Genomic DNA, 13,921 nt, shown 5'->3' with positions numbered 1-13,921 from the left:
AATACTTATGTCGCATCCATGGTTGGTCCCATGGGAGATTTGATTCAGAAGAAATGTTTTGCGCTTGGAAGTCGTGGATATCGCTTCAGGCTAAAAAAAGCATATGGTGAAAATTAAAACAACCCGATTCCGCGTCCTTTTAAAATATTGCTCCATTTTCGAAATGGACTAGTTTGTTGCTATTCAATCAAATTCTTTTGAAACTAGGTCCAACTTTTTGTGAAATCTTTTTAAAGAGTTTACATTTGTTGGTGTTTTTCTTTCTTTTTTTCCTTTTCACACACACACATAAAATATGCCCTTGGCAACTCACATTGCGACTGCAAGTAAAGCTATTGCCAAAAAGAACAAATAATTGCAGCAGCGAACAATCGATATTTTTTGTTAGCTGTGGTTCGTTCTACCAACAAGCAAATTCCAATAATATCATTGTTGTTGTCGTTTTTGCTGGAAATTGTTCCAGTCAGTTACTGCCAGTAATGCAGCAGCTGCTGCTGCTGCTGACTTGCCTGCCTGCCGCCTGTTTCTTCTATGTGACAATGTATAATGCACGACTGTGGTAGAATCAACGAAGCAAAACCATAGAGAGACAAAAAGCCATCGTCATCATTCTCCTCATCATCATCAATCATGATGACTGTCATCATTATTTTTATCCCCACTACGCTTTGCCCCCCTGTTTTATTTTTTCAGCGTGGAAGTTGTGTTGTTACGTTATGTGTTTCGTTGTATGTTTGTGTGTGTGTGTGTGTGTGTAAAATTCAAGGACCACCCTTTGCCATCCATTGCATTTCCCACTACAGCCGTCTTCTAGGATCCACACATCCTGCACATAAATTTATCAAGTTTTTGCTCAACACACACTGTGTGTATGTGTGGTGTCTCTCTGTGAAGAGACGAATAATGAATGCATTCACAAAATATTGGAGCTTAATTTGCTGTCATTGTTTCGTATAACTGACATTTGTATTTTCACGTACTGCATATATTTTTTTTTGTTCATTTGTTTCTCTCTTGTCTTGTTACAACATTTGACATTACTGCATCATTTCAGTGTTGCCATCGGTCTCTACCCTCATCATAATTGCCATCATCGTCATCATCATAGCTTTGTCTGTGGGTGAAAGAAATGTTTATTTCGTTGTTTTTCTTTTAGTTAAAAGTTGAAATAATTATTTTTTTTTGTTTTTTATACATTTTTCACATTTCGCCGTCTTTTTCTCTTCAAACGGTAACTGCAACACTTGTTGACTACTCGACGTGAACAATGAATGTTCTCTTGCGTGTGCTCTTCTGTGAACACTCTCACCTTTTGATGATAATACGATGATGTTGATGATGAAAACTTTTTGTTGTTGCATGCCTTTCTTGATTGGGCGTACCGCCAATTTCTTCATGACTCATGATGATGCACGACGCTGTATATCTGAGGATGTTTTTAGAATGATTCCCGAGTTGTAGATTTTAGCAGTAGTAGTAATACCAACAATACTAATAATAGGGATCACAAGGATCAAAATGTTACAACCATAATAACACAACAACAACAACACGAGCAAACTGATCATGGAAAACAAGCCCAACAACAAGGCTCTTCTACCATACCTCCCACAATCACTACTAGTTCCTCCTCCTCCATTACCCTCAACACAAACCTAACCTCTATAATTACCTCAACTATGAACATGCCAAATTCAGCTTCCTCTACTTCTTCAAACAACACTACTAATGATCCATCACAACAACAACCACAACAACCCTATATTGATCTTCATCGTTGTCATCCACAGAATAATATGATACGTACTCCCGGAGGTGGCAAACCGGATGCTAAGCCACGTGGTCGTATGACAGCCTATGCCTACTTTGTACAGACATGCCGCGAAGAACACAAGAAAAAACATCCCGACGAAACAGTTATATTCGCTGAATTCTCCAGAAAGTGTGCTGAACGATGGAAGGTAAGTCCAATATGATTTCTTTCAATTCAACTCAATTCCTTTTTTATAGATTTATTTTAAGATTCTAGATTTAAGGGTGCACTAGATGCGAAAAGGTCAAATAATTTAAAAAATACCGGAGAACTGTAAAATAGTCTAATTTTATCCGAGGGTGGGTGAGGTTATAAATTAGCAAAACATGGACATATTTATAAGCATACTTTCAGGCGGAGGACAAAAATAGAGTATGTAATATTGTAATATATATCATACTTTTTTATTAAACAAAATGTTGAAAATAATTCATGATTCTTGTGGTGAACTGTGGAAAAGAAGATGACTTTTGGAAATTACTAAATTACCGTACTTAACCTAAGCGTGTTCAATATACGTCCAAACTTATTTCATTTCAATCCCCAAACATTTGATTTAAATTTCGGATTTTTCAATGACCCACTCCAATATATTTTCAACATATAGTTAAGACACTTTCTACACACATGAACGAGAATTTCCCAAAAACCTTAATATTTTTACAACGCTTCGTTGCATTTTGCTGTTTTGTGCTGTGGACGTAGCTAAGCATATTAATGTATGTATCTTTATATGTATATATATAATAGTAAATGGGTTTGTGTGTAGATTTTTTTTGGTTTGTATGTTGTTATGTCTTGGTACATTTAGCAAGAAACATATCTATCGCATCCAACCAACCGACCAGCTAGCCAGCCAACCAACCGAGTCGGCCAAGCAAAACTAACGTTTCGAAGTGTCTGCTTCACTTTACATTTATCTCTTTTCTCTCCCCGTTCTCCGTCTTTTGCCATCGTTGAAGAATTCCCCCTTGTCAGTAATTTGGCACTTTATAAATTGCTTTTTATGTGCAAGACGGGACGACGTCTTGCGTCATATCGTTCATAACGTAGTGAAAGGATAGAAAAACCAATGTCTTTGGTAGGGAGGGAAATGGGTAAAATAATTCGATAAGAAATCCGGAGTATATGAATTGGGTAACTTGACTGACAGATCATTAGATAATGTCTATAACTATGATTTTCAAATTTTGCATGAAGGTCCTTTTAGAATGTATAAGCCTTCCCTTTAACCTCGTGGCTCATTTTGAAAGACTCGTTGAAGTTTCGAGTTTTGCTCTTAAAAACGAATATTCTTTTTGGAGTCTCGTGGAATTTTTGAGATCTTTTTAAAAAATAAATAAATCTCCAAGGTTTATTTGTAAGAACAAAGCTTTTAACTTCTTTTAAGAAGAAAACTGTCTTGAGCTTCGTGGATTTAAAAAAAAAAAAAATATTAAAACCTAAATCGTCTATTTCTTTGTTTTCTTACTCTGCTAAATTTTCTTGCTCTTGCACAAATTTTGTGGATTTTTTTGAGTTGTTAAAACGTAACAGAATTCGAATGGATACCTCAAATAATTTTTGAATATCGTAGACTTTTTTATTTTCTAGTGTTTTTCGTTGCGAATTTTTCGTAAATCTCTTGCACTTAAATAGAGACTTTTGTAAAGAATTTTGTAAGACATCTTGAAGCACTTAAATCGGGGATATTACAAACAACTTTTTAAGGCTCCATTAAGGCTCCTTGCTGTTAGTTACGGATTTTAAAGGCTCAACTAAATTCTCGAAGACGTTATAAGCAGACATTCTATAGGGTTTTGAAGATTTGTTGAAGATTCCGTGAAGGTTAAGTCTTGAAATTTGTGGAGCCACCCTAAAGCACTTAAATCAAGGATTTTTAAAGCGAAGCCAACCGAATGACATAAATTGGAGATTCCAATAGCTCGAAAATGGGGCACAGTTCCGAAAATTTAAAATTCCGGTATAAAAGGTGTTGTTCGGTCCTACAGGGTGAGCTAGAAAAAAAAAACTGCAACAAAGTTAAATGCCATAATTTTTACATTTTTTTTTAAATTTTTTTGAATGTAAACAAAAAATGTCAGAAATAACATCAAATTTTAGAATAAGTTTAGATTTGTTCGAATTGGTCACCTTTGGCACGAATTATGGCCTTTAAACGGCCAATGAAACCGTCATACGCTGCCCAAATGTTGTTCTGCATACCCGGCGAAGCGCTTGCATGAGCTAATCGACAGTTGGGTATTTTTTAGTGCCAAACTTGCTTTCCCAAATACTCCAGACACAATAGTTCAACGGATTGGTATCCGGAGATTTTGGTGGCCATTGTGCGCTGGAAATGAAGCGAGGAACCTCATTTTTTAACCATTCTTGGGTGGCACGTGCTAAGGGCGATGGTGCTGAGTCCTCCTGTTGGAATGTCCAAGTGCTGCGGCCAAAATGTTTGTGTGCCGAAGGCGTTAATACACCCTCCACGGTCGATTAATTCGAGCGAAGAGCGACCATCGGCTGTTATGGCGGCCCACACCATCATCATGGTGCACATTTTCATCTGGCCTCTTTGGCAAGTAAACACGATCATTTTGTCTGTCTACAAACTGCTGGACAACGAATGTTTTCTAATCGGAGAAAACCAAATTCGGCAGTTCACCACTTTCGGCCATGCGAAGCATTCTTTAACTCTTTTGAGTCTATTATCTCTCTGTTGCGGTGTCAGTTCTTGAACTTTTTGGAATTTTAATGGCTTTACCCTGAGTTTATCTTGTCAATATTTGCCGAATGGAATATTGCGATATGTTCAGCTCATGAGCCATTTTTCGGCCACTGCGGGTTTCGATCAAGTCGCTTCTTTACTTTTCGAACCATTTCTGCTGATGTTGCTGTTTTCTTCCGTCCACTTCCTTGACGTCGGGCTATGCTACCGGTATCACGGTAACGAGCGATGTTACGAGACACAAATGATTTATTCACATTTAAATGCTGGAGTACTCTACCGATAGCCACTTGTGCTTTTCCAGCCAAATATAAAGAAATCACACTATCACACTTGAATTCCATCACGAATAACTTTTTTTTTTTTGAAAAATTCTCACCAAAATGCCTTATAAACAATATAATGAGCTGTCATTGGAATAATTTTAACAGCTCTCGGGGACGAGTGGCTTAGAAATGACAGCAGTCTGAAGTTGGTTGCAGTTTTTTCATCTCACCCGGTATTCGTAAAATATTTCTACACAATTATTCATGATTGGAGGAATGATCTCTGGAGAAAAATGGTTTCAATGTGTATAGAATTCCCTACGGATAGATATATAACTGCTTAGGTATATAACTGAATAACTGCGTATTGTATTTAAACAATATTGATATTCATAAATTGGCAACAAGTTTCAAAGCCCAACACTTGGTAGAAGAACAAAGAATTAGGTTTTTGTGTCACAATGTGACGAAAAAGGAGAAAAGTTCATTTTCAACTACCCCCATGACTGTTTATAAAAATGTTACCTAAAAAAATATGAAATGAAAACCAACCCACACAAACATTTCTTCCAAGTACAAAGGAAAACAAATTGTACAACTTTCACTCTTCCATTTCCACTTTTTTGAAACTTTGTTTCTTGCAATCCCACTGAATTGAGAATCTTGCTGTTTTTTTTTGCAAATTTTTGTTATCTGCTTCTTTTTCCACATTAAGTGTAAATTTTCGCACTTCTAATGCGGTGAATGGGGGAGATAGAAGGGTAGAGTTGCTTTACAAAAGGGGAAAGAAGTCTGCAAACAATTTTTTTATTTTTGGAGCGATAATTATGATATGATTAGTCTTACATTTAAAGACGACCTTATTTCCGGTAAGGTATATTCAATGTCAATAGAAGTGTAATTTTCGCAAGTACCTTCAATGTCATATATAGTTTCCAGAATCATAAGCATTTAACCATTATTCAACCATATATGCTTGGTTCTAAGTTAATTTTTTGTCCTCTTTAGTTGATCCATCATCCCCCCGTTCACAAAATCCAATTTTTCCCTACTCATTACTTTGGAGCCCTGAATAGTTCAGGCGTGATTAAATAAATTATGTTATTTCATGTGTCTGCACGAGAGAATAGCAGCAGCAACAACAACAACAACAATAAGGAAGGGGGCATGCATTAAATTGCCATGGAACTTTTCTATGAAATGATGGTAAAAGTAATAGGGGTTGCTGAATGGGTTGGCTGGCTGCCTTGCATATAAAACTCCTCAACTGATGTGTGGTTGAGGGTAAATGACATTGATGGTAAAGAATGGTGATGTGATGTTGGGGCGGTGCGGGGCGGTGTGAAGTGGGGAACGACAGAGAAAAATTGCTTTGGTGTCATATGGACGACTGGTTGGTGTTATGGCACAAACCGGTTGTTGTTCTTGTTCTAGTAGATGACGATGACGACAATGATGCTGATGCTGCTGCTGCTGGTGGCAGTGTTGAAAGGAAAGAGTGGTGGAAGAAGGAAGGGGGGAAGCTTTATTGCAGTCTGAAAAACTGTGCAAGCAATTTATTTTGAACTGAACACTGGCGCTGGTGTTTTATATTCGAATTTTGTTGTCGGCCCCCACAACTAACCCAATGGCGGCAGACAGAGTTGCCAAATCAAGCATATGGAAATAGTCGACCATTTAATTCATTCACGATATATCCTCACGACGGAAAGCATTTTTCTCGAGAGATCATACCTTCAATCATCAATTATGTGTGGGAAAATAATTTGCGATTATGGCAACACTAATGGGTCTTTTTTGTACCTTGTGTAACCTATTTGTTATGCAAACAAAGCCATAGAAATATAAAAATGGGACAAGACAGAGTCAAAATATTGTCAAAAGGTGTATTTACACCAGTTATGATTATCATAACAACATAGTTACCAATGTTAAAGGCCAGATTCCTTATCGCGTTTGAGTTATTTTTTTTTTATTTTTTTAACATTTTAAAATAAACACTTTCTGGCAGACTTTAAGGTGCGTCCCACATGTTTTAAATTAAACGAAACGATATAATTTATAAAATACTTATTTTACATATAACATACATATATTATATAAATATATTTTTTATTAGTATGCATAGCATAAATATAGAAAATGTAGATGTACCTAATAGTACGTTTATATATATGAGGGTTAGCCCACTGGATTTGGATTTAAATTGTCATACCCATTACTTTTACTTCAAATAAATCCTCTCAAAGTGGGTTAACCCTACAAAAAGTTCTAACGTAAACATGGCATAAGTCCCTAACATTATGTACATATTAGCCTTAAGTGGTTTTAAGCGCTAAGGCAATATGCAATTAATTGAGAAGGCCTGTAGAATGAAGTTTTGAGACCAATTTTTGTTGTATTTGAGAAGACTCCAATATTCCGCCAAAAAGTATACTCCATAAATTCTCGTCTTTCATGTCCTTGTTGTTTTGAATGATCTTCATGCATCTAATATGAAAGTTTTTTTTCATCCGAAAACTTCTAGGTGTAGAATTGCTAACTACAGGGTGAGATTAAAAAACTGCAACAAAGCCAAACGCCATAATTTTTAACTTTTTTTTATAATTTTGTCGGAAACAGCTTCAAATTTTAGAAAAAATTTATATTTGTTCGAATTGGTCACCTTTGGCACGAATTATGCCCTTCAAAGTACCAAAGAAACCATTACATGCTGCCCGAAGCGCTTGCTTGAGGTGATCGACACTTTGGTATTTTTTTAGTGCCAGCCTTGCTTTCAAAAATACTCCAGACACAATAGTCCAACGGATTGGTATCCGGAGATTTTGGTGGCCATTGTGCGCTGGAAATGAAGCGAGGAACCTCATTTTGTAACCATTCTTGGGTGGCGCGTGCTGAGTGCGAGATGCTGAGTCCTATTGGAATGTCCAAGGTCTGCGGTCAAAATGTTTGCGTGCCCAAGGCTTTAATACACCCTCCAGAAAATTTTCGCGAGAGCGACTGTTATGGCGGCCCACACCATCATCATGGATGGCGCTTGAGTTCTGGTGGCCAACCGAAGGTGCACATTTTCAGGTGACCTCTTTGGCAAGTAAAAACGATAATTTTGTTTGTTTACAAACTGCAGGACAACCAATGTTTTCTCATCGGAGACCTCGGACCTCGGTGTGCAGCCAACTAGAAGTTGCCGTCTCTACGTTCAGAGCCATTAACCCGTCTTCCTAAAGCAGCACTAAAACAAGTGTATGCATTGGAAGCAATGTAGTTGTTGTGGACAAAAAATCCATCACTACAAAAACAAAACTTTGCTGTGTAAAAGATCTGCCAATAGAGCTTGAGTCGAACCTGGAGAGTTTCTAGTGTATAATTCGCATATGCTTATTTGCAATAAGTTCGAAATATATACTACTTTCCAGAGAAAGGCCCTTGTAAGCCATCATCCACACCAAATATGCCTGATGAGCCGCTTAACCAACGGCGAAACGCGTCGCATAGTGGTGAGTGTGTGATAGTGTCTATCTGGCTTTCCTTTTCGCTGCAAATTTCAGATCATTAAGCTCGTCTCGAAAGAGAAAACAAACACATAAATCATAAAACATATGATCTTCGCCTTAACAAGGCAAAACTCGAAAACCAAATTCGTCAGTTCATCACTTTCGGCCAAGCGAAGCAAGTCTTCAGCTCTTTTGAGTTTATTTTCTTCCTGTTGCAGTGTAAGTTCTTGAACTTTTTGGAATTTCAATGACTTTACCCCCAGCTCACTTTTTAATATTGCGACATGTTTCAGCTCACGAGCCATTTTTCGGTCACTGCGACGCGGCCTTCGATCAAGTTGCTTCTTTACTTTTCGAACCATTTCTGCTGATGTTGCTGTTTTCTTCCGTCCACTCCCTTGGTGTCGGGCTACGCTACCAGTATCACGATAACGAGCGATGGTACGAGACACAAAAGATTTATTCACATTTAAATGCTGGAGTACTCTAACGATAGCCACTTGTGATTTTCCAGTTAAATATAAAGAAATCACATTATCCTGCTTGAATACCATCACGAATAACTTTTTTTCTGGAAAATTCTCACCAAAATGCTTTTGTACGCTTGTTTTAATGAGCTGTCACGGGAATAATTTTAACACTCGAATATTATTTTAAAGGTTTCAACATCCACTACAATAAAAGTTCAAGAATTCAAGCCAAAGCCAAACCAAAATATCAGAGTGCAATCACATGAGGATATAACATGTAGTGGACGATGCAATGTGGACTTAAAGATGCCTAGAGGACTGTTTTAAATTTCATTTTGAGTACTATTTAAGGCTAAAAAAATTGGACCCAAGCAAACAACCAATGCTCTTTTTGACCTTATCAGTTAAAAAGTCGAAGGTATAAAGAGTTGGCTTTCGGTGCGTACAAAATACTACATCTGGGTTGAACATCCCTTCTCACTGTACTGCGCTAATTCAACGCCGTGGACTTAAAGAGAGGCTTAGGATACTGTTTTAGATTTCATAACAATTCTCAAACAGACCAAAATATTCATTACAGGATTAGTGCGATTTCTTGAGTTTCTATTTTAGACCAACATGATGGGCCACAACATAAGCTAACGTCCAAGAAAGAAAAATACAGAACTCACTTTCATCTCTGATCCTCCTGTCCTTCATTTTGGTACTGGTACCGACTGTGACTGACTGCCTGGCTGCTCTACTCAGCAACACTAGTTCCCTTTAGAAGATTAAAATGTACGATGTTTCCATGTCGTACAAATGTATATAAGGAATATTTTATATTTTCATTGCACATACTACATAGCAGGACAGGCAACAGCAACAGCAGCAGCGGCAGCCCTAGCACCAGCAGTCATGTACTTTGGGTGTATGCCGCCGTCATTAGGAAAAGCAAAATGAGAAAGAGAGGAGTGTATGCTCTAAAATGCGTGTGTATGTGTGTATGTATGTAGACAATCAGCCATGCTCTAGCTGGCAAATCAAGGAGAAAACGAAGAAAAAACAAAAACATAAAATTTATTAAAAAATATAGGGTGTTGGGGGTTCGTTGTTAAATTAATTGGTATTCTTTCCTTCTTCCGCCAAGCAGAGCACACAAGAGTTCAGCTTGATTTGACCTGAAGGTGATAAAGAAATTTAAATTGCATTAGAAGAAGAAAAAAAATTAAGGACATGAAATTAATTTTACAAAACCCGGTGGATTGGCTGTGGAAAAATCTAGATGCGGTTTCATAGTATCAACGGGGGGCTAAGGGGGGTTGTGATGGTTTCAACAAAGAAACTTTCACAATGTGTATCGAAAGATACTCAACTACAATTCAAACCATCTCAAAAATTTTGATCACAAGTCGAATCGGGGAAACCGGAATATTTCAATAAGCCCTCCTATTTGGAAAACCACAAGGGGCTATCGTTAGAGCACCCCAGCATTTAAATGTGAATAAATCTTTTGTGTCTCGTACCATCGCTCGTTAGCTTGATACTGGTAGCGTAGCCCGACGTCAAGGAAGTGGGCGGGAGAAAGCAGCAACATCAGCAGAAATGGTTCGAAAAGTAGAGAAGCGACTTGATCGAAACCCGCATCGCAGTAGCCGAAAAATGGCTCGTGAGCTGAACATATCGCAATATTCCATTCGCAAATATTGAAAAATGAGCTCGGGGTAAAGCTATTGAAATTCCAAAAAGTGCAAGAACTTACAGCGCAACAGAAAGAAAATAGACTCAAAAGAGCTAAAGAGTTGCTTCGCTTGGCCAAAAGTAGTGAACTGCCGAATTTGGTTTTCTCCGATGGGAAAGCATTCGTTGTCCAGCAGTTTGCAAGGAGGTCAGCTGAAAATGTGCACCTTCGGGTGGCCACCAGAACTCAAGCGCCTCACTCTACCCCCACTTATGGTTATGGTGTGGGCTGCCATAACAGCCGATGGTCGTTCTCCGCCGTATTAATCGTCCGTGGCATCAGAATAAATATCGAATATTATCGCGAAAATATTGTGGAGGGTGTATTAAAGCCTTTGGCAAGCAAACATTTTAACATTTAACAATATTAAGAGTATTTTAAAAACAAATCTAATTGAGAAAACATAGCAAAATATATAAACCAATAAGGAGAGAGGACTCCTTTAGCACTTCTAATGAATGTAAATTAAGAAGAGTTTTACTTAAATCTAAATAAAATTTGGTACTCTTTTTTTTCTTTTCTTTCTAGACAATGGTTGACAAGGAGAAGAAACGCTTCCACGAAATGGCTGAAAAAGACAAGGCACGTTATGAATTGGAAATGCAAAATTATGTGCCTCCCAAGGGTACGGTTGTGGGACGTTCCAAAAAGAAGAAACAAATGAAGGACCCCAATGCGCCGAAACGATCATTGTGAGTTCGTAGCAAACAATCTTAGATCATTTTCTTCTATGCAATTTGTTATATGTATATACATGTATAAAATATTTAAAATATCTATTAAAATCTGTGTGTGTGTGTGCTTGAGTGTTGAAATCAAATATCTCTAATTTTCTTTCTTCTGTGACTTTGTTTTAGATCTGCCTTCTTCTGGTTTTGCAATGAGAAACGTAATGAGGTTAAGGCCCTCAATCCCGAATATGGTGTTGGCGATATCGCCAAAGAGCTGGGCAGAAAATGGGCCGATGTTGAACCTGAAGTTAAACAAAAATATGAATTAATGGCTGAAAAGGATAAGGCACGATATGAAAGAGTAAGTAAAAAAGGATTTAAAACAACACCACAGAAAAGTAAGCCTCAATTTATTTTTTGTTGTGTTTTTGCAGGAAATGACGGAATACAAAACAAGTGGGAAAATTGCCATGTCTGCCCCCTCCATGCAAGCCCAACAGCAGGCGGCGCAAAAGGCTGCTCTACTGGCTGTGGCTGCTGCCCAACAGGCACAGCAACAGCAGCAGCAACAACAACAGCAGGCGGTACATCATGACGATCACGATGAAGATGATGCAGAGGGTGATGATGATGAAAATCAGTAGATTTAATAATTAATATTATGCCCAAATGTTGCTTATGAGATAAAAACAAACAAACAACAACAAATCAATCAACCAACAACAACAACAACAACAACAAATATTATTCAGACAATTAAAGAATAATGCAAGCGAAAAGAAACAAAAACAAAATTCCACCATTCTTATTACTAAAATCCACCACCACCACCCCCATAAGAAACACTTCCATAACACGTTTCTCCTACCACCCCCCTCGTCAAGCCAGCCAACTACATTTTAAACCAGTTTATTTTGTACATTTTAACTTGTTTTAGTTTCCCACCAGCCTTCCTTCCTTCTCTCCCTTAAAAAATAAGCTTAAGCTTCACAATCACAAGACCAACTACCAACTTATCTCTCACTTTTCAATAATTTTCAACAAAACAACACAGGGTAACAAAAGGTTTGATACATTTTCGGAAAAAAAAAAATGAAAACAAGAATGAATTCCATTTTTCTTCTCCCCCTCCCTCCCTCTCTTCGATTTATATATGTATGTACGTACCTCAAGTATGTATGTGTAAATAAAGCAAGATATTTTTGTTGCCCTGTGTTCTTTTTTTGATATGTAACTAGAAAAAAGACCATTATATTTTGACCATCATATAAATATATATATTTTTTAAATAATTCACAACACACTTTTTCTCCCATACAAAACAAGAAAAATGAAAACACACACAACAATTAATTTTTCTTCTTTTATTTTGTAGAAAATGTGTTGAAATTTTTCTTAATTTTTTTTATTACCACTAATTATACGCTTTAATTTTTGTGTGAAACTCAAGTTAATGAAGCAGAAGATGATGATGATGATGAAAAAAATTACTGTGTAATTTTTATTTAACAAAAAAAAAAAAAAAAGAAAAACTATTAAAACTTTATAATTTTATTCGTATTTTTTTGCAAATTTCCAAAACAAACAAATTAGTAACTGAGTTATAATACATGTTTTCATTTAAGGTAAAACTGAAAAACAAAAAATCTTTAAAAAAAAATTTAAACCTAACCTAAAATATACAAACATATACATATAAAGAAACAAAATCTAAAGAAACAATTTTAGGTTACAACAAAATCATCATATACTCTCCGACCCAACGGCATACATATTAACATTATGATAAATATATATATTGTTTTAAATTGAACTCTATACTACTACATACATATATATATATATAAATATTGTAAAGTGAACTTTTTATAGAAAACAAGATTAAACGAAAAAGATTTGGCGTTTTTATTTCACAGACAGTATAGATTGTGTAGTTAAAACAGCTTTGCCGCCTACTGTAGCAGATTTAGGAGGATTATGAGGTTTTGTTGTTGAATTCGTGGAAGGAACATTTCAAATGCATACATAGCAGTACAGGGTGAGATAAAAAACAACTACAACAACTACAAAGTCAAACGCCATAATTTTTACATTTTTATTTAAATTTGATTGAATGAAAGCAATGTCGGAAATAGTATCAAATTTTAAAATAAGTTTAGGTTTGTTCGAATTGGTCACTTTTGGCACGAATTTTGGCCTTCAAACAGCCAATGAAACTGTCACACGCTGCCCGAATGTTGCTCTGTGGTGTTTTGGCCCATTCCCGGCGAAACGCTTGCTTGAGGTGATCGACACTTTGGTATTTTTTAGTGCCAACCTTGCTTTCCAAAATACTCCGGACACAATAGTGTTCAACGGATTTGTATCCGAAGATTTTGGTGGCCAGTGTGCGCTGGAAATGAAGCGAGGAACCTCATTTTGTAACTATTCTTGGGTGGCGCGTGCTGCGTGCGATGATGCTGAGTCCTGTTGAAATGTCAAATGGCTTTAATTAATACACACTCCAGAATATTTTCGCGATAATATTCGGCATTTATTCTGATGCCACGGTCGATTAATATGAGCGGAGAGCGACCATCGGCTCTTATGGCGGTCCACACCATCACCATGGCCGCCGGCGCTTGAGTTCTGTTGGCCAACCGAAAGTGTACATTTTCAGCTGACCTCTTTGACAAGTAAACACGATCATTTTGTTTGTTTACAAACTGCAGGACAAGGAATGTTTTCTCATCGGAGAAAACCAAATTCGCATCACCACTTTCGGCCAAGCGAAG

General features: G+C 37.0%; 1 protein-coding gene across 7 annotated transcripts in view; it reads left to right on the top strand.

The window, feature by feature from the left end:
• The window catches only part of LOC101891750 (high mobility group protein DSP1), a 55,697-nt gene extending 42,657 nt beyond the window's left edge, over positions 1 to 13,040 (top strand). For 6 of the 7 annotated variants that reach the window (XM_020036027.2, XM_059127311.1, XM_020036023.2 and 3 more), the window contains exons 3-6: positions 1,791 to 1,961; positions 11,005 to 11,168; positions 11,334 to 11,508; positions 11,582 to 13,040. In XM_020036027.2, coding sequence (XP_019891586.2) covers positions 1,791 to 1,961; positions 11,005 to 11,168; positions 11,334 to 11,508; positions 11,582 to 11,791 — 720 coding nt within the window. In that variant the 3' untranslated portion in view covers positions 11,792 to 13,040. The remainder of the gene's footprint in view (positions 1 to 1,790; positions 1,962 to 11,004; positions 11,169 to 11,333; positions 11,509 to 11,581) is intronic. The other variant, XM_059127312.1, reaches the window with a different exon arrangement.
• The last annotated feature ends 881 nt before the right edge of the window (positions 13,041 to 13,921 follow it).

Source organism: Musca domestica, unplaced genomic scaffold, assembly GCF_030504385.1.
Source record: "Musca domestica strain aabys unplaced genomic scaffold, Musca_domestica.polishedcontigs.V.1.1 44, whole genome shotgun sequence".
NCBI lineage: Eukaryota > Metazoa > Arthropoda > Insecta > Diptera > Muscidae > Musca > Musca domestica.
The sequence above is the reverse complement of the archived record's forward strand: the minus strand, read 5'-3'. Positions and strand labels throughout refer to the sequence as shown.